Source organism: Lagenorhynchus albirostris, chromosome 6 (genome assembly GCF_949774975.1).
Source record: "Lagenorhynchus albirostris chromosome 6, mLagAlb1.1, whole genome shotgun sequence".
NCBI lineage: Eukaryota > Metazoa > Chordata > Mammalia > Artiodactyla > Delphinidae > Lagenorhynchus > Lagenorhynchus albirostris.
In genome coordinates, this window is record NC_083100.1 from 63111584 (window position 1) to 63130124 (window position 18541).

The 18541-nt window shown below is 39.5% G+C and overlaps 1 protein-coding gene across 8 annotated transcripts in view; it reads right to left on the reverse strand.

The window, feature by feature from the left end:
* The window catches only part of NOSTRIN (nitric oxide synthase trafficking), a 70321-nt gene that overhangs the window by 9465 nt on the left and 42315 nt on the right, over positions 1–18541 (reverse strand). For 4 of the 8 annotated variants that reach the window (XM_060152701.1, XM_060152703.1, XM_060152700.1 and 1 more), the window contains 7 exons: positions 14564–14662; positions 14341–14466; positions 6653–6761; positions 5476–5564; positions 2527–2652; positions 1484–1598; positions 186–275 (listed from right to left, as the gene is read on the reverse strand). In XM_060152701.1, coding sequence (XP_060008684.1) covers positions 186–275; positions 1484–1598; positions 2527–2652; positions 5476–5564; positions 6653–6761; positions 14341–14466; positions 14564–14662 — 754 coding nt within the window. Of the gene's footprint in view, positions 1–185; positions 276–1483; positions 1599–2526; positions 2653–5475; positions 5565–6652; positions 6762–14340; positions 14467–14563; positions 14663–18541 lie in introns of those variants that run through there. The other 4 variants (XM_060152704.1, XM_060152702.1, XR_009541159.1 and 1 more) reach the window with 3 other exon arrangements.

Below are 18541 nucleotides of genomic sequence, written 5' to 3' on the forward strand. Positions count from 1 at the left end.
CTAAGAGGGAGGAAGAAACCAAAGAATAAGTAGTCAGTCAAATAATAGATTTGAACTTAGTCTGATAAGAGCCAGGCTATGAATGCATGACCTGGTAATAACTTTTAAGGCTAAGACAAGAGTTTTTTTCAAGTTAAAAATTTCAATATGGGAAGGCAATTCAACTATTTGAGAATGATTCTTACCTTTTTCCAAATTCAGTTCATCATCTTGCCTGGCTTGGAAAGAATATAAGGCCTTGCAGAGACCATTGCCGAGCTGGGTCACACCGGAGGCTGAAAGTTGGATCAAGTTATAATGACTAATGCTGGGTCAGTAGGCAAGATGAACATGGTGGGAAGTGGTCTAGTTTTTCAGCCGTGTAGTGCAGAGCTTAAATATATTGAAATCTTCCCAAAAGGAAAGTTTATAATTGTATATAACATTCATTCTTTGATTCAGTAACCATTTCTGATGTACATACTATGTGGACGAACTGTGTATATTACATAATCAAAAGCTCCAACATAGAAAGTAAGTCTGGACAAAAAGTTACTGTAGTATTAATAATGATGACAATTTTAAACTGTTTCCCACGTGAACTTAATCAACATCAGTTAGCTAAGCTGTGTGGTAACTGTATTCATGTTTTGGAAAACCAGCACCAGTTTTGCCAATCAGGAATAGATAGGAGACGCTTGGAGCAGGTGCTTCCTCCATCATCCCCAGGTACTTAGGGAACTGTTTCTCAATGATGCAACCACGAGTCTTTAACATACCATGTGGACTACAATGGCCTGGGTTTGATTGAAACTTTTTTGCCAAGTTCTAATCAAGAATCTAGAGAGTCAATGTTATGGTAACTATAGTTGAACAATGACGGATGACAGGTGCTTGCATGTATGTGTGTGTGTGTGTGTGTGTGTGTGTGTGTGTGTGTGTGTGTGTGTGTGTGTGTGTGTGTGTGTGTGTGTGTGTGTGTGTGTGTGTGTGTGTGTGTGTGTGTGTGTGTGTGTGTGTGTGTGTGTGTTGAAAGGTAAAAGGCAGTGGGGGTGTGGATGGAAAATGACTAAAGTCAGGTGGCTGAACACAGGGGGCGGGTAGGCCTTGGGATCACCGTGTTTCCTGAAAAGAGGTTGGGATTTGCATGGCAATTTGGAGGAGTCTGTGGAGACAAAACTGTAGAGTCCTCCCAATGTTTCCAGGCTGAGTGTGTGGACAGCAAACTGCAGGCTGTCTGAATAACATGGAGGCCAGTGACTGGAGGTACCTTCTCATATTACAGAATTCTTTTCCCAACCCTCCAATCTTCTTGAGTCCTTCTCACCTTTTGGATGACATTTGCACAGAAAGCTACACATTTTAACAAATTAATCAGTCCTAATTGAAACGTAAATTTCTTTGAGCCGATTTATGTCAATGTGGCTCTGAAAATAAAATATAATTTTGGCAATGTGCTTTACTGATAGGACCCAGCCCCACATTATTCTGGGCATGAGATTACCTGTAGATGAAGAACTTGGAATTCTCTGCCCACCAGAAGATGACCTGCTCACAACATTCTCTAATCTCTTTGTCAGAAAAGGCCGAGATATTTTTACAGAACTATGTGTCTGCTGCTGTTTGAATAGTTAAAAAAAAAAAAAAAGTCATTTTTTACAACATTGTCATCAAAAGTATTTGCAAAAAGTAACTATTCTGCAGCTGTTTTCCTCAGGAATTTGTTTTTCAATTGTTGGGAGGAGGGTATAAAGAAAAAATTCAATACATTCCTAAACCCTACTCTAGCACATTCTTGTTTCTGAGACCTTAATATTTTCAGAATTAGACAATTACCATATTTTATAGCCTGTATTTGCAATTCTGACCTGTACCCCTAGGCCAAATAGTAACATTTCCAGCATTACTTCTACAAATTCAACTTGGTTTTAAAGCAAGTGAAATGATCATGACTCTGTGTAAATGACTGAGACCCTTTTAGAGCTTGAGTCTCTTAGAAAGAAAACTGTCCCTTCATCACAAGGTGGTTACAGCTCCCTCTTCTGTAGGAAATGGAAAACAGCTACCTGTGTATATTCACACGCTCATCAATTCCTAGAGTGTAACACTGGGAAAATTCATGTGTGTGAATTTTTTAAATTGTGCACACGCATTCTCTACATTAGGAACTATGTTAAATGGATGAGACTACTGCATATCACAAAATCTTACAATTTAGGTCTGTATGAATACTAAGATTTTGATTTAATAGAAATTTTACTATAACAGCATGTTCAAAGGATAAAGTGAGAAGTATGAGAAGGAAGAAGGAACCCAAAGTGTTTTTAACTCATTAATTTATATATGAATACAAAGCATGTATTCATTTGTGTTTAGCTCTTGTTACGGTGCTCAAAAAATAAATAAATGTATCTTAAAATTGTGCAACTGGGGATTTGAGCATATGGCATATATAATTCGTAACAGTTTTTTTGGCCTGTTGCTGCCTTAAGCATTCCACCCAGCAAGCCCAGTCCAGAAATTATAGCCAACCTTTTAAATGCTTACCTTTTCTTTCCACTTGAAGATGGAGTTACTACAGACATGGCTGGGTTGAGGTCTTTGCTCAAGTTCTGCTAAGACGGATGACAGTTTATAGGCGTTTGCTTGCAAAAGCATTAGTTTCAAGTTATTCTGTGGATACATCATTTGACCATATGAGTAAACTTCTAGAAAATTTTGAGGCACAACTGCGTGGGTAAAGGGATATCAGGATAACTTCCAAAATGACAAAGAGGTCCAGAAAAATACACATTCAACTCATTTGCAACTCATATGCAGAAAATGCTGACGAGAGAAAAACAATGGACACTTTAAGTAGTCTAGAGGAAAGCCTTAGTTGTTGAGTGTGTCGTATTCTAGACCCTTGTAAATAAGGTAAACCAGAAACCTTGATAGGTATATTACTCAGCATTTTGTGGCAATGAATCGCTTTACTCGAATTTCTGCTGAGGAATGAGGTAGAGAATAATAAGTGTTGATTGCAGAAGGTAGGCTTTCGGAAGGCTTTGAAGAAAGGCAATGGTGCCATGGGCACTTAACATAAAGAACAGAAGTGAACTCTTATCAATAGAATCAAACTAAAATGATGTGAGTCAGGGTTTTGTTGTTTATGTTATTGTTTCTTGAAGAGGTGAGGTCTTATATTACCCAGAAAGTCTGCAGTAACACTTCTGGAAACTAGAAACCATATTCTGGGGTATTTGAATATAAAAATAAAGACTGAAACTAAAGCTATTCTCCTAGTCTCTCCTGTTCTGATTTGACCTTGAGCTAGAAACTTTATAATGACTTCTCTGTCAAGTTGTAAATCAATCATAGAATCTAAATATTGGAAGGGGTCTGCTTATCCAATCTTCTCCTCACCATTGTCTCTCCCTTTTCCACACTTCCCGCCTGGGGGTTCCTAATCCTAACATCCCGGCCAGGGGGTCACAGCCATGGACCAAACACCTCCAATCGATGGGGAAGGGCTCTAATCCTTGGAACAATCCAAGGTGGGATGGTGGGCAGGCTCAGCTAGGATGAAATCAAAAGTTCCCCCATAGCTTCTAGCCTTAGATCTAGTCTGCACTTGAGAGCATCACAGATCAAGTCTCTCTGCTCTGTGGTGCTCCTTCTGGTATCCAAAGACAATATCTGCTCTAAATACCTCCAGTTTCCACAACAATTTCCCGGAGAATATGGCTTGCCAACATTCTAGCTTCAAATATAGCACTTCAAGAACCAAGAGTCAATGAATTAGGAAGCATTTCTGTGAAACAGAGCTTCTCCCTGCAAGAAACCTTCTCTGCGTAACACAAAATCAGTCTACCACTATCACGAGTTTCCTTCCATTAGAGGCAGACGTGCGTGACCGAATTACATGGATATTTGGCACCTACTCTTTGAAGGCTCTTATTTGCTCCATCACTAGATCATAAACACCATAAATTCAGGGGTCAGATCATCTCCCATCTTGCATCCTCCACTGTGTGAATCAGGCCAGTTGTGTACCAAGATGATCCTAATAACGTGTTCTATGTCAATGACAAAATTTTATGCAAGAACCCAAAGAAATAAATCTTAATGCCATCATAAAATGCTCCATATGACTTTCTTTTGGTAAATATCATTTACATCGAATTAATTAACTAAACATTTTATGCTGTCACAGAAAATGTCTAACAGCCTGTTTTATAATTTTATAAAAATTGTAGCCATATGTCACTGCAAGGATATTAGACCTCTGTTCCCAAGTGAACAGAATTCAGGCCTGTCTTTTCACAGAAAGTGTCAGGTTTATTTCTGCAACACCACCTTCATTAAAGGAAGCCACTGCTAAAAAAACAGATAAACTGTACCTGCTGCATCTGTCTACTTTTACCAAAGAACTATTGAAATTGCTCATTTGGACAGAATTATTAGGTACCTACTTTTACAAGAGAGTTGTTTAGACTACGTGCAAGGTAAGGAAAGCTGGTTCAGCTTCCTGGATCCTTCAAAACATTGATAAAATTTTGATCTCTTCCTGAATTCTTCTCAGATTAACCGCAGTCAACTTCCTCTCCAATCACAGCAGAAACCCTGTATCTTGTACACATAGGTCATAGTATCTGTTCATTTTTATTCCTGTTTAAAATTCATGGGCCTTTACTAACTGCCCTTATAATGTGGGTTCTTCTGAAGAGGCTGCATTGCCCACAAATCCCAACAAATGTCTCGGGGCTGCCGCAGTCCAGCCTTTCAGCTACAAGGCCCGGAGGTGCCTCTCCCTGCCCTCCGCTGACAGTATGTCCCCCTTCCTTCAAAACAACCTTGGCCTCTGAAGTTTTTTTCCTTGTTTCCCTGGAAGCTCTTGCCTCACACCCCAGTCGGCCATCTTCCTTCTGTGTGGCCACATCTCTCCTTTCCCCTGTTATACTCGGAAGACCCTGATGTTAGCTCAAGGATGAATGGAAAACAGCATCTCAATGATAATTACCAGGATTTCAATTCTCCTCTGCCCTGTGCTAGCATTTTCTAAATAATGCATCATCCTCACAAAACCCCTTAGGTAGCAACATCCCTCTTTAAAGATGAGAAAACTAAACTTGTCCCAGGTCCCTGTAAAAGGCAGAGCTAGATGCAGGCCTCTCTGAATGCAGACGCTGTGTTTTTGGTCACATCTGTTAACTGGAGTAAAGTACACATGGTCTTCAGACCTTACTTGAATGATTCTATTTGGGGGAATTCTATTTTAGGCATGTTTTTTTCCCCCCCTGGGAGGACACTAAATCAAACATTTCTAAGTAGCTGGATTTTTCCAGATTCCTCAAACCACTTGTCAAGGAGCTGAGTGTACAAGCTCTCTGACTAGACTGTTCTATGTCATGAGAAAGGAAAGGCAAACAGAGGTCAAATGGTCCAGAAAACAAGCATTCCCAAAATAGCTCCTTCATCATTAAATCTAGGAAATGGCATTCTGCAAATGTTTACCTCGTCCATTAAGGCTGCTGTGCTTTTTTGGCTCTCTGTGTCTGAGAAGCAGGGGTGGCTGGAGTATGCTTTCAGCATTCGTTCCAGGCCTGAAAGTGAAATAAGGCTGTCAGTCTCTGTTCCTCTGGTCCTAGTGGGACACAACTGGCAGGTGGTTATACTCGGAGGGAGCCTGAGCCCAGAAGTGATGCCGGGAGCATTTCCCAAATGGCTGGGCCTGTTTCTGTGTGTAGTTGTTACTAAATTTTACTGAATGGGTGACCTGTACCTTCATTTAATGGGATTTGAGAAATGCTGGTGCTTAAGGAGTCTTGATTGTTATTTTTCAAGATGAGATTTTGCATCCTCCTTGTTGTCCCATTCCATGGTGGATTCCTAACATTTACCCCCATGTTAAGCTCTCCTCCACTGATATTTACATTTCTAAACATTTTGCTCTCTTGGATTTCCTATCAAGTATTACATTGCAACAGGGTTCTCTGGTCCACATAAAATAAGCTCTACATATCAGAATCATAAAAGTGGAGTTGTTTTTATTACCTGTAACACTTTAGAGCTGCTTCACGTTCTCACATACCTAACGTCTAAGTATAGGATTTAATTTGAATGACTTTCACATCATTCAGGAAGTTAGTTTAAAAAGAAACAAACAAGTGGTGATCATTCTGTAATGTATAGAAATACTGAATCATTATGTTGTGCACCTAGAACGAATGTAGTGTTGTACGTCAATTATACTTCAATTAAAAAAATTTATATAAATTAAAAAATTTTTAAAACAACCTATTAGCACCCCCCAATAGAATAAAATAAAATAATATGGGGGAAATACAAGAAAATGAAAAGCCTTGTACACAGGAGGTTTACTGTGTTTTAAACCAAACAAATTGTCCCTCATATCAGCCAATTTCAGGAACACTGTAAAATGATACACTTCTGGAAATGGTGGTATAGTACTTGTATAGATCTCACAGACCAGAATGTCATTTTCAATTTTTTTTGCTCTCTCCTTGCTTTTTCATTTTTCTTTATTCACACAAATTAGGTTTTATATCTGGTCTTTTAAATGAGATGATCTCTGCACCAGTCAGCAAAAGCAGAATCACCCTAACTCTGGATGAAACCTCCGAGTAGAATACTTTCCCTTACCAGGCCAGTCAAAGAGGTAATTACACACCTTGCTGGTCTCGCGAGGCTTTTTCAATATCTTTTTGCAGTCTCAACAGTTTTGACTTTATTGAAGATGCCTGTCGCTCTTTACTCATTGCATTTTTAGGATCTTCTTCCTTTAGGGAAAAAAAAAAGGAAGTTTAACAATTTAAAGGGAAAAAAGTAAGAGTTGCTACTCCTAGTTGCACTGAGGCTTTCACTGACTGTATTCAATTTTAACTTGATGGAAGAAAAAAGAAAAAAAAATAGAAGCAGGGTTACCTCTGGTTTTCTACAGATTGGTCTACCTTTTCTAGACCTACTGAATAAGAAGACAGCTCCTCGTTTACAACTTGTAAGTGTACAGCTGAGCACTTTCTTTAATAGATAAAAATTATTCTTGGAGGGTGAACGTTACTATGGCTATTTCATAGGAGCATGTGGCTCACCAAGGGAAGGGGCATGAAAGCTTCAAGGAGACTAGCTGACTTAACCAGCACATTTCAGTTGAGGGGTAGGAGGGCAAAGGGTACTCCTTGCAGGAGAAATGGCACAAGCAAAGGACAGAGGGAGAGTTGTGTGAAATGTATGGGGAACAATAAACAGACCAGTTGCTTGAGCAAATGTAGTGGAAGAAAAAATTGTCTAAGTAGTTTAGGTCAGATTTTCAGGCTGAAGTAGGGATTTTATCATGTAGGTTATGAGAACCATTAACAATAGCAGAGCTTTCATATACATTATTTCCAGAGTTGAAAGAAAAAAAAGGATGTTAGGACACAGTTTAAATGCCTAGTAATAAGTCAAAGCAAATATCCTACAGTGATATGCAACTTAAAATGATTAAAACCTTTATGTGAAAAAAGAAAAAGGATGTTAGGGTCAGGTTGGGAGGTGGCTGAACATAAGTGCAGTAGATGGACAGAAACCTTGGAGAAAGGGAAAACTGATGACTGAAGATGGAAGTGCAGGAGTCAGGACTTATCTGGTAGGAAGGAGAAAAGCGAGGACCCTGAATATTGGTGGAGAGATTAGCTTTAGATAGACTGTCCTGAAGAAAGAGAAGAGAAGATTTAGAGCAAAGAGAATAATAGCCTTTACAAAAATATAATGTAGAGACTAAAATATTTAATATACATACTGTGTATTATATATTATAAAAATTTTCTCTATATCCTTTATTACATGTGACTCTTTGTGATTCTTACAACAACTCGACGAGATTGGTTTTATTTTCCCCATTTTACCTGTGACACTCAGAAATAAATGAAGGCCCAAGACGAAACAGCTAGTAAGTAATTACTGATGAAACCCAACTCCTGTGACTCCCAATTCTCCACCAGAGTCCACTCCTTCACATGTCTGCCTGAGGCTGAGGCCCAAGCTGACGTTACCTCTGCAGGTGAGCTCCGAGTGAACTGCAAGGATGCTTCAGTCCAACCCTCAGTCCTTCCTTGCTGGAGGAATGCACCTCATAATCTGACTCTCATGCCAGTCCAAGACTTCATTTGGTTTCTTTGGGGATGCCTATATTGTTCACAAATGTATTTCCACGGATAGATCACTACTGGATCAACTTGAGATAGATTAAACTGCCGTCGTTAACTTTCTTAAATTTGTCCTTCTCTTTCAAAAATTTGTCAGAAAGAAGATCAAAACCAGAGGAGGCATTTAAACTGCAGATACAATCTTTTGAACATGGCCTTTACAGTAACCTTACAAATATTTTTCACACTGATCACCAGCCCTCCAATATTCACATTCAGATAGTTCTCCTGTCTTACCCTCGTCCATGTAGATTTCATAGCACTCTGTAAAAGCCAGTCTACACTTATTGCCAATGACTATAAAGTCAGATTTTGGAGGTGTTTTGCTTTAAGAATATTAGGACAATCCTATTCACCCATTTGGAGATACAGTCCATTCTCTTAGACAACAGATACATAGTCGTTAGTTCTGCTGCACTGAAATTGCATAGAAACCAAAAATTCCCATGGGCACATCAAATAAGATAAACCATTGTGGCTACTTCTTTACATTTCAATAGGAGCTTAGTCAAATTTTCAAGGAGAATGACCCTTATTTTATTGACAGGTTAGCTGATAGAGGCATTTTTACAAGAAAGTAATAGATATATTTTATTGTACATTTTCCCATCTCAGTGATCACCTACACAGTTTGGAAGAAAAAAAAAAGAAGTACTTTCCCCATGTAATCAAATCTTCCTTTCCACTTCCATCTCTACCTTTGTTTCCGCTTTAACAGACATTGCTATTGCTAATTTGCTTTGCCTTTGCCAGGGTCGGAAAAAAAGATTCAATTAAAGAAACAGCCAGCCACTTATTGCTGTTTAGATGGTGGGAAGGAGAAAGCCGGTCAGAATTCATTATTGTGTCAGATCTAACAGCCTTCCCCTCTCCCCTCATCTCTTGTTCCCTGAGTGGGGGTCCTGGGATGTTGGTTTTGGCTATACTTTTATAGGAGGACATGACCAGTGGTCCAGTTTTACACAGAGAGAGGGGTGAGCCTCCCAGACTGGACCTTGGAAGTTGAGTGAAATACAGCAGAGGGCCCAGGAAGGAGCAAGCAGGAGTTTTTCCTGCAGATTTTGGTAATTAACGATCAGCATCTAGAACACTACAATTAAAACTAACAAGAGGGGAGTGAAGGACAAAATCTTTGAGGCATGACCTGACCCAAGAAGATAAAGAATTTAGCCCAAGAGAGCAAACAGGCAAGATGTCTGGGCTCTGACCAGGGACACTGATCAGTTTTTAGCAAGGAAGGTCATGTGATAGTAGAATCACCTAAATGTCCTCAAAATAAGCCTCTGGAATGGCAATTAATTTATGACAAAGGAGGAAGAATATACAATGAGAAAAAGCCTCTTCAAAAAATGGTGTTGGGGGCTTCCCTGGTGGCATAGTGGTTGGGGGTCCGCCTGCCGATGCAGGGGACGCGGGTTCGTGCCTCGGTCTGGGAGGATCCCACATGCCGCGGAGCGGCTGGGCCCGTGAGCCATGGCCGCTGCGCCTGCGCATCTGGAGCCTGTGCTCCGCAACGGGAGAGGCCACAACAGTGAGAGGCCCGCGTACCGCAAAAAAAAAAAAAAATGGTGCTGGGAAAACTGGACAGCTACATGCAAAAGAATCAAACTGGATTACTTTCTCTCACCATATATAAAAATAAACTCAAAGTGGCTTAAAGACTTAAACATAAGACATAACACCATAAAACTCCTAGAAGAGAACACAGGCAAAACATTCTCCGACATAAATTGTACCAATGTTTTCTTAGGTCAGTCTCCCAAGGCAATAGAAATAAAAACAAAAATAAACAAATGAGAACTAGTCAAACTTACAAGCTTTTTCACAGCAAAGGAAAGCATAAACAAAACGAAGAAACAACCTACAGAATGGGAGAAAATATTTGCAAAAGATGCGAACGACAAGGCCTTAATTTCCAAAATATACAAGCAGCTCATACAACTCAACAACAAGAAAACAAAAAACCCAATCCAAAAATGGGCAGAAGACCTAAAGAGACATTTCTCCAAAGAAGACATATAGATAGCCAACAGGCACAAGAAAGGATGTTCAACATCACTAATTATCAGAGAAACACAAATCAAACCTAAAATGAGGTATCACCTCACACCAGTCAGAATGGCCATCATTAAAAAGTCTACAGGGCTTCCCTGGTGGCACAGTGGTTGAGAGTCTGTCTGCCGATGCAGGGGACGCAGGTTCGTGCCCCGGTCCGGAAGGATCCCACATGCCGCGGAGCGGCTGGGCCCATGAGCCATGGCCGCTGAGCCTGCGCATCCGGAGCCTGTGCTCCGCAACAGGAGAGGCCACAACAGTGAGAGGCCCGCGTACCACAAAAAAAAAAAAAAAAGTCTACAAATAACAAATGCTGGAGAGGGTGTGGAGAAAAGGGAACTCTCATACACTGTTGGTGGGAATGTAAGTTGGTGCAGCCACTGTGGAAAACAGTATAGAGTTTCCTCAGAAAACTAAAAATAGAATTACCATATAATCCAGCAATCCCACTCCTGGGCATATATCCAGACAAAACTGTAATTCAAAAAGATACATGCGCCCCTGTGTTCACAGCAGCACTATTCACAATAGCCAAGACATGGAAACAACCTAAATGTCCACTGACAGACAAATGGATAAAGAATACGTGGTACATATATACAATGTATATACTACTCACCATAAAAAGAACAGAAAAATGCCATTTGCAGCAACATGGATGCAACTAGAGACTATCATAATAAGTGAAGTAAGTCAGAAAGAGAAAGACAAATACTATATGATATCACTTATATGTGGAATCTAAAATATGACACAAATAAACCTATCTACAAAACAGAAACGTAAAATAGATAGCTAGTGGGAAGCAGCCGCATAGCACAGGGAGATCAGCTCGGTGCTTTGTGACCACCTAGAAGGGGAGGATAGGGAGAGTGGGAGGGAGGGAGACGCAAGAGGGAAGAGATATGGGGACGTATGTATATGTATAACTGATTCACTTTGTTATAAAGCAGAAACTAACACACCATTGTAAAGCAATTATACTCCAATAAAGATGTAAAAAAAATATATTGAAAAAACTGGAAGAAAATAAAAACACTGACAACAACAACAACAAAACCAGAATTATGGACATAGAAAACAGACTGGTGGTTGCCAAGGGGAAGGCGGATGGGGAAGGGATGGAGTGGGAGTTTGGGTTAGCAGATGTCAGCTTTTATATATAGACTAGATAAACAACAAGGTCCTACTGTATAGCACAGAGGACTATATTCAATATCCTATGATAAACCATAATGGAAAAGAACATAAAGAAAGAATATATATATATATGTATAACTGAATCACTTTGCTGTATAGCAGTAATTAACACAACATTATAAATCAACTATACTTCAATAAAAAATTAATAAAATAAACTCAAAATGGATTAAAAACTTAAATGTAAGACTTGAAACCATAAAACTTCTAGAAGAAAACACAGGCAGAACATTCTTTGACACTGGTCTTAACAATATTTTTTTTGAATATGTCTCAGGCAAGGGGAACAAAAGCAAAAATAAACAAATGAGACTACATCAAACTAAAAACTTTTGCACAGTGGAAGAAACGTCAACAAAACACAAATGAAACTTCCAACAAAACGAAAAGGCTACCTACTGAATGGGAGAAGAAATTTGCAAATGATTTATCTGACAAGGGGTTAATATCCAAAATATACAAGGAACTCATACAACTCAACATCAAAAAAACCAAACAACCCGATTAAAAACTGGGCAGTGGACCTGAATAGACATTTTTCCAGAGAAGACGTACACATGGCTAACAGGCACATGAAAAGATGCTCAACATTACTAATCATCAGGGAAATGCAAATCAGAACCACCGTGAGCTATCATCTCACACCTGTCAGAACGGCCATCATTAAAAAGACAACAAATAAGTGTTGGTGAGGATATGGGGAAAAGGGAACCGTGGTACACTGTTGGTGGAAACTACCATACAATCCAGCAGTTCTACTCCTGGGTATATACCTGACGAAAGCAAAAACATTAATTTGAAAAGATATATGCACCCCAGTGTTCACTGCAGCATTACTTACAATAGCCAAGATACTGAAGCAACCTAAGTTCCCATCAATAGATGAATGGATAAAGAAGATTTGTCATATATATAATGGAATATTACTCAGCCACAAAAAAGAATGAAATCTTGCCATTTGTGACAACATGGATGGACCTAGAAGGTATTATTCTAAATGAAATAAGCCAGACAGAGAAAAACAAATACTGCATGATTTCACTTACAGTGGAATCTAAAAAAACAAAGGAACAAACACAACTAAACAAAAACAGAATCATAGGTATAGAGAACAAACAGGTGGTTGACAGGGGAGAGGGTAGAGGAGGAAAGAAATAGGTGAGAGAGATTTAAGAGGTACAAACTTTCAGTTACACAATAAATGAATCATAGGTATGAAATGTACATTGTGGGGAATATTAGTCAATAATAATGTGATAACTTTGTAGGGTTACAGATAATAACTAACTTTATCATGGTGATCGTTTTGTAATGTACAGAAATATCGAATCACTGTGTTGTGGTCCAGTAACTAACATCATGTTGTAGGTCAATTATACTTCAAAAACAAACAAGCTCATAGAAAAAGATCAGATTTGTGGTTACCCGAGGTGGGCGCTGGGGAGAGGAGGAATTGGATGAAGGTGGTCAAAAGGTACAAACTTCCAGTTACAAGATAAGTAAGTACTGGGCATGTAACGCACAGCATGATAACAGAATGAACACTGCTGTGTGTTATATATGAAAGCTGTTAGGATAGTAAACCCTAAGAGTTCTCATCACAAGGAAAAAGGTTTTTTTTCTATTTTTTTAAGGTTCTATCTATATGAGAACGGATGTTCACTAAACTCGTGTAATCATTTCATGATGTATGTAAGTCAAATCATTATGCTGTACACCTGAAACTTATACAGTGCTGTATGTTCATTATATCTCAATAAAACCAGAAGAAAAAAGAAAAGATATAATCCTCTAATTAGGTTAAAGTTTTTCAAAGGCAAGGACCAGAAAGGATGTTGACAATAATTTGCACCTCCTAAGATTCATGCCTCTGTGTGATCCCTTCCCCTTGAGTGTGGGCTGTTTATTGACTTGCTTCTAACAAATAGAATCTGATGAGATGTCACTTCTGAGATTAGCTTATAAAAGACTATGCTTCCATCTTGGACACTCTGGCTCTGTCTCTCCTGCATTGCTAGTTCCAGGGGAAGCAGGCTGATATGCTGTGAGCTCTCCATAGATGGAGAGACCCACACGGCAAGGAACTGATATCTCCAGCTAAAACCGTTCCCGAGGACCAGAGGCTTGCCATCAGCCACGTGAGTGAGCTTAGAAGCGGATCATCTCCCAGTAGAGCACTGAGATGTCTGCGGTCCCAGGTGACACCTTGATTACAGCCCTGTGTGGGACTCGGGCACCCAGCTAACCCACACCTGGATTTCTGACCCACAGAAACTCTGAGATAATAAATGTTTGCTTCAAGCTGTTGAGTTTGGGGGTAAGTTGTTATGCAGCAATAGACAAACCAATGTGATACACAGTAATTATTTATAGAGTGTGAAGATTCAGTCTTGGGGGGAGGGACAGATCAGGAGTTTGGGATTGACATGTACACACTGCTATATTTAAAATAGATAACCAACAAGGACCTACTGTATAACACAGGGAACTCCGCTCAGTACTCTCTAATAACCTAAATGGGAAAAGAATTTATAAAGGAATAGATACATGTATATGTATAACTGAATCACTTCGCTGTACACCTGAAACTAACACAACATTGTTAATCAACTATGTTCCAATATAAAATAAAAAAAAATTTTTTAATTAAAAAAGTAAATGAAATAAAATATTTCCTTCAAAAAAAAAAAAAGATTCAGGCTAAAACCCTGTTTGGAGTTCTTCCCTTGCAGAGAATACCAAAGACAGGTTTGCATTGCCCAGTCTGTAAACCACACAGTTTTTAAATTTATACGGACTGTGAAAAAGTCAGTATTTTTGTTTCCTTTACAATTGCTCTCAATTCTTTTCAAAATGAATCCCTCAGTATATGACTAAGGTTTCCCATGAATGAAACTTCCTTCCATCCCATACTTACAAAGTAATCAGTTAATAGGAACTCAGATTTATTTTCTGTAGATGAAACTGCGGTTTCTTCCACGAGAGCCTGGATATCATTTTCGACATCTATCTTGCTGATGGCGCAGTGGATCTGCGTGTGGCACTGCAATGCCGAGGAAAGCAGAACAAGGTTGCAGAGGACATGTTTCCCGCCAGTTCTTACCATGCATACCAGAGATGGCGAATTCTTTACTACTCACTGTGGTCAGGGTTTGGCCAAAAACAGAAATATGTTGTGAGTACTGGTTTAAGTTATTGCATAAGAGTTGAATTCTTTCCTTCTCCAGCTCCAGGATGCTCTGAGAAGGATGAAAAATGAGATTAGATCAGCCCACTGTTATACAAAACTGAAGTCGCCCACTAAGCACAAACACAACGAAGAAAGTCTGAGTGAGCCGTCCTGTCTGTGCCTCTTGATTACATTATATGCACATTGTGGAGGGGGGTAGTTTCCCAGGACAGGAATGTGATTTGATGTCTGTCTTATTTTATCCTCCATTAGGATCAATTTAACTCACACACTTTCTCCAGGCTTTTGTGGGCCAAAAAGCACATAGGTGGATGCCACAGGTTACCTGATGTTCACGAAGAAGGGGGAGAAAGGAATCATTTGAAAAGAATCTGTGGGTTCCAAAAAAAGAATGAAGCCCAGTAAAACCCACGTCTGTATCTTGGAAATGCAGTCAGACACTAAGTATTTCTAGAATTGTTTGCAGCACATACAAGGCATTCTGCCGGTTCCGGCAGGGACAACGATGATGAGATGCAAATTCTCTGCTTAAGGAAATTATGTGATGAGAGCAGAAGCTTAAAGTCTGATCAATTCATCATCCTGACCTAAAATTAGGCCTGGGGGTCAGAGACCACTCTTGGAAGGTGGCAACACAGCCTCCCTGTTTTATGCGGGATGACAAAAATTCCACTTTTAGAGTTTTATGGCTTTTAGCTAGGAAGAGTAAATAAAGTAAGGGAGGTCACATTTGCCTTGTCAGCCATTAACATTTTAGAAAAAGTTAGTTATTTGACTCTCACCCCTCACTGCTAGCTGAGCTACAGACTGTTTGTTTTGAGGAAATACAGGGACGCTCAGCAACTAGGCATTGTCCAAGAAGGCTGGGTCAAGTGGAAATGCAGGGGGCATTCCTAAGCCTTGTGAGGGCCATAGGAGGCTGCTGGGTATGTGCCCAGAAGCCCATGGGCTTCGACAGAGGTGGCAAGAGTCCAAGACAACATGCCTCATCCCGTTTCTGTAAGGACAAGGCCTGGGCTTTCCCCCTTTATCCAGAGGCTAGGTTGGTTCCTTTCATACCCGCCATCCCACCCTGCTTCTTCCCACACAGTAAAGAGTACTCATCAATAGTCTTTCCTGAAGAAGAAAGCCTTCTTGGGCAAATTGGTGGGTGGCATTATCGTGGAAGTAAGAAGGGCGGACTGTGTCTCAAGGCCTTTGGTAGGGTGGAGGTGGGGAGACATCACAAAGGCCACTGGCTTCTCCCATCCTGTCTTTCAGCACACCTGCAGGGGCCACTAGCCTGTCCAGCCTGGTGTTCCTTTATACCCTTGTGTGTAGACTGCGTTCACATCCTGCTGTTATTTAATCTATGGTATATAATCATTAAATTTTCAAGAAATTTATTTGTGTAATAGTTACATAAAGTTTACCTGTTAACCAGTTTTAAGTGTACAGTTCAGTGGCATTAAGTCCATTCACATCATTGTGAAACCATCACCACTACTCATATCCAGAACTTTTTTCATCTTGCAAAACTGAAGCTCTGTACCCATTGACAATAATTCCCCATTGTCTCTCCCCTCATCTCCCCTGGCAGCCACCATTCTACTTGTTGTCTTCCATGAATTTGACTACCCTAGGTATCTCTTATAAGAGGAATCATACAATATTTGTCTTTTTGTGTCTGGTTTATTTCACTTAGCATAAAGTCTTCAATATTCATGCACATTGTAGCCTGTGTCAGAATTTCCTTCTTTTTTAAGGCTGAATAATGTTCCATTGTCTGTACTTACCACAGTTTGTTTACTAGTATATAGTCATTTTAATGCTGCTATTAAATGCAAGTGGTAAGAAGCTGGCAGTAACTGTGAACATCTGTGTCAACCACATGCAGATTTCAATCCTGTACCAAGTGTCCTGACATTTGAATCGGGAAGCCTAGAGCTCTGTTCCCCCATGGCTACCTTTTTTGTCTAGTCAGAAGCTGCATAATTTTTGTAAGTCAATGGGAATGAAATACCTTTGTTTCTGCTCTTGGTCTCCTGAGTCCTTCTCCAAAATCTCAAGTACCAGCCATTTAAATATGCCCTCTGTCCCCCAGGTACAGGTTTAAAGACACAGAAGAGTAGCCTAGTAAATGTAATGCTTCATCAAAGGGCATGAATCATATGCCTCCTCTAACAAATATGTAAAATAAATTCTGCTCAGTGTCTTAGACCTCAAGTGGGACAGTCATCAAAAAGAAAGAGTCTTTATATTATGGGAAAAGATCTAGAAAGCAGCTGTTCTAGTTTAGCACCGTGAGCAAAGGACAGGACAGAAAACAAAAGCCAGGTTTGGGGAACACACTGCATCCCTGCTGGGCAGCTGTTTCTTTACTGTGACAAGTGCTGAGCCACTAGCATCAATCTGAGACTAGAATAACCAGTGTCCCTTGGTGGCGATGGCAATATTTAAAAGATTTTAATTTCATTTCAGGGAAATCATTAAGATGATCTTCTATGTCTGCTCGTGAAGAGAGGCTGAGACAAATTCCACTGTGGGAAGTGGAAATCCGTATCTCATTTAATGAATTATTGCTTTCTATTATTTTGTTCTTTTTGTATAAAATAGGTCATAGAGAAGCAAGATACTCTGGAGGACCTCAAATTATCCTCCCGTGCTTTCATAATAGCACATGAGAGGAAAGTGGGATCAAAGAGTTATCAAGGAAGAGTAAATGGAGAGGCTGTCTGGGGCCCAGGCTTCATGATGATGCACACTCTTCATTCATTCTTTTCACTTCCTGCTGTCCTGACCTTCCGGTTTGTACTACCCGGGGAGATTGGAATGACTTCATTTTCATCTAAATTGTTTTCATAAAACTGATCAAAGAAGTACCTTGTTTTTTCTATAGCACGAACTCTCAAACTTCAGTACGTCTAGAGATCACCTAGACCCCTTCCTAAAATCATTCAGAAGTTCTGACTTACCCCGTCTAGGAAGGCACTCAGGAATCTGAATTTTAACAAGCACCCTTGACATTGTCTTGCAGCCATAAAGGGCTACAAGAAAATAAATTTTAAAATCATTTATAATTCTTCCACCTAGAGATGACCACTGTTAACATTTTGATGTATTTTAGTCTGTCGAGGTATGTGTATGTATGATTTTATCTTCCTAGTTATCAACCAAATTATTCAAATTGGTATCCTGTTTTTTCACTTAACATTATACATAAGCAGTTTCCAATGCCACTAGTCTCCAAAACACCATTTTAATTAATAGTGCCTTGTGTAGAGTGTATTGATTTATTTAGTCATCTCCTTAATTTTGGCCATTTGTATTACTTCTTCCCTTTTACTTTTAATGTATTTTTAACAGAAATCTGTATTTTGTTTTTCATCTACTTCCTCAAGATGGATTTATGGAAAGGAAATTAGGTTTTTCAACCGAGGTTCTAGGAGAGAATTAAACCCTAATGTCCTAAGGCATCTGTTATCTGCAATGAGTTACCATTGCTTCTCTGCATCTAGAGGCTATTAGTCACTACCATCCTTGGGGAACTGAGAAAACAGTCACTCACATTATTTTCTGTGTTCCGTGGTTCAGATGAGGAACACTAGTTGATAATGTGAACATTTTTAAGGCTGTTTGCATTTATTGCAAAAGGCTTTCTAAAATAATTCCTCTAGTAAATACTAACAGTACCAAACATTTGATTTGTGGTCACTTTTGATAGAGTGGCTATTATTATCATTATCGTTATTATTATTTGGCCACACTGAGCTTTCCACACTTCTAATAAAATTCCATTTTAAATGAGTTCAGCCCACTTTTGTTATGTGTCTTCATGAATATCACATTTTACTCCTGTTGTTTGCAAACAACAGAGAATGAGGAATACATAGTGTAATATGTGAGTCAATGACTTGTTGGTATAGACTGAGTATGTACAAGCCAACGA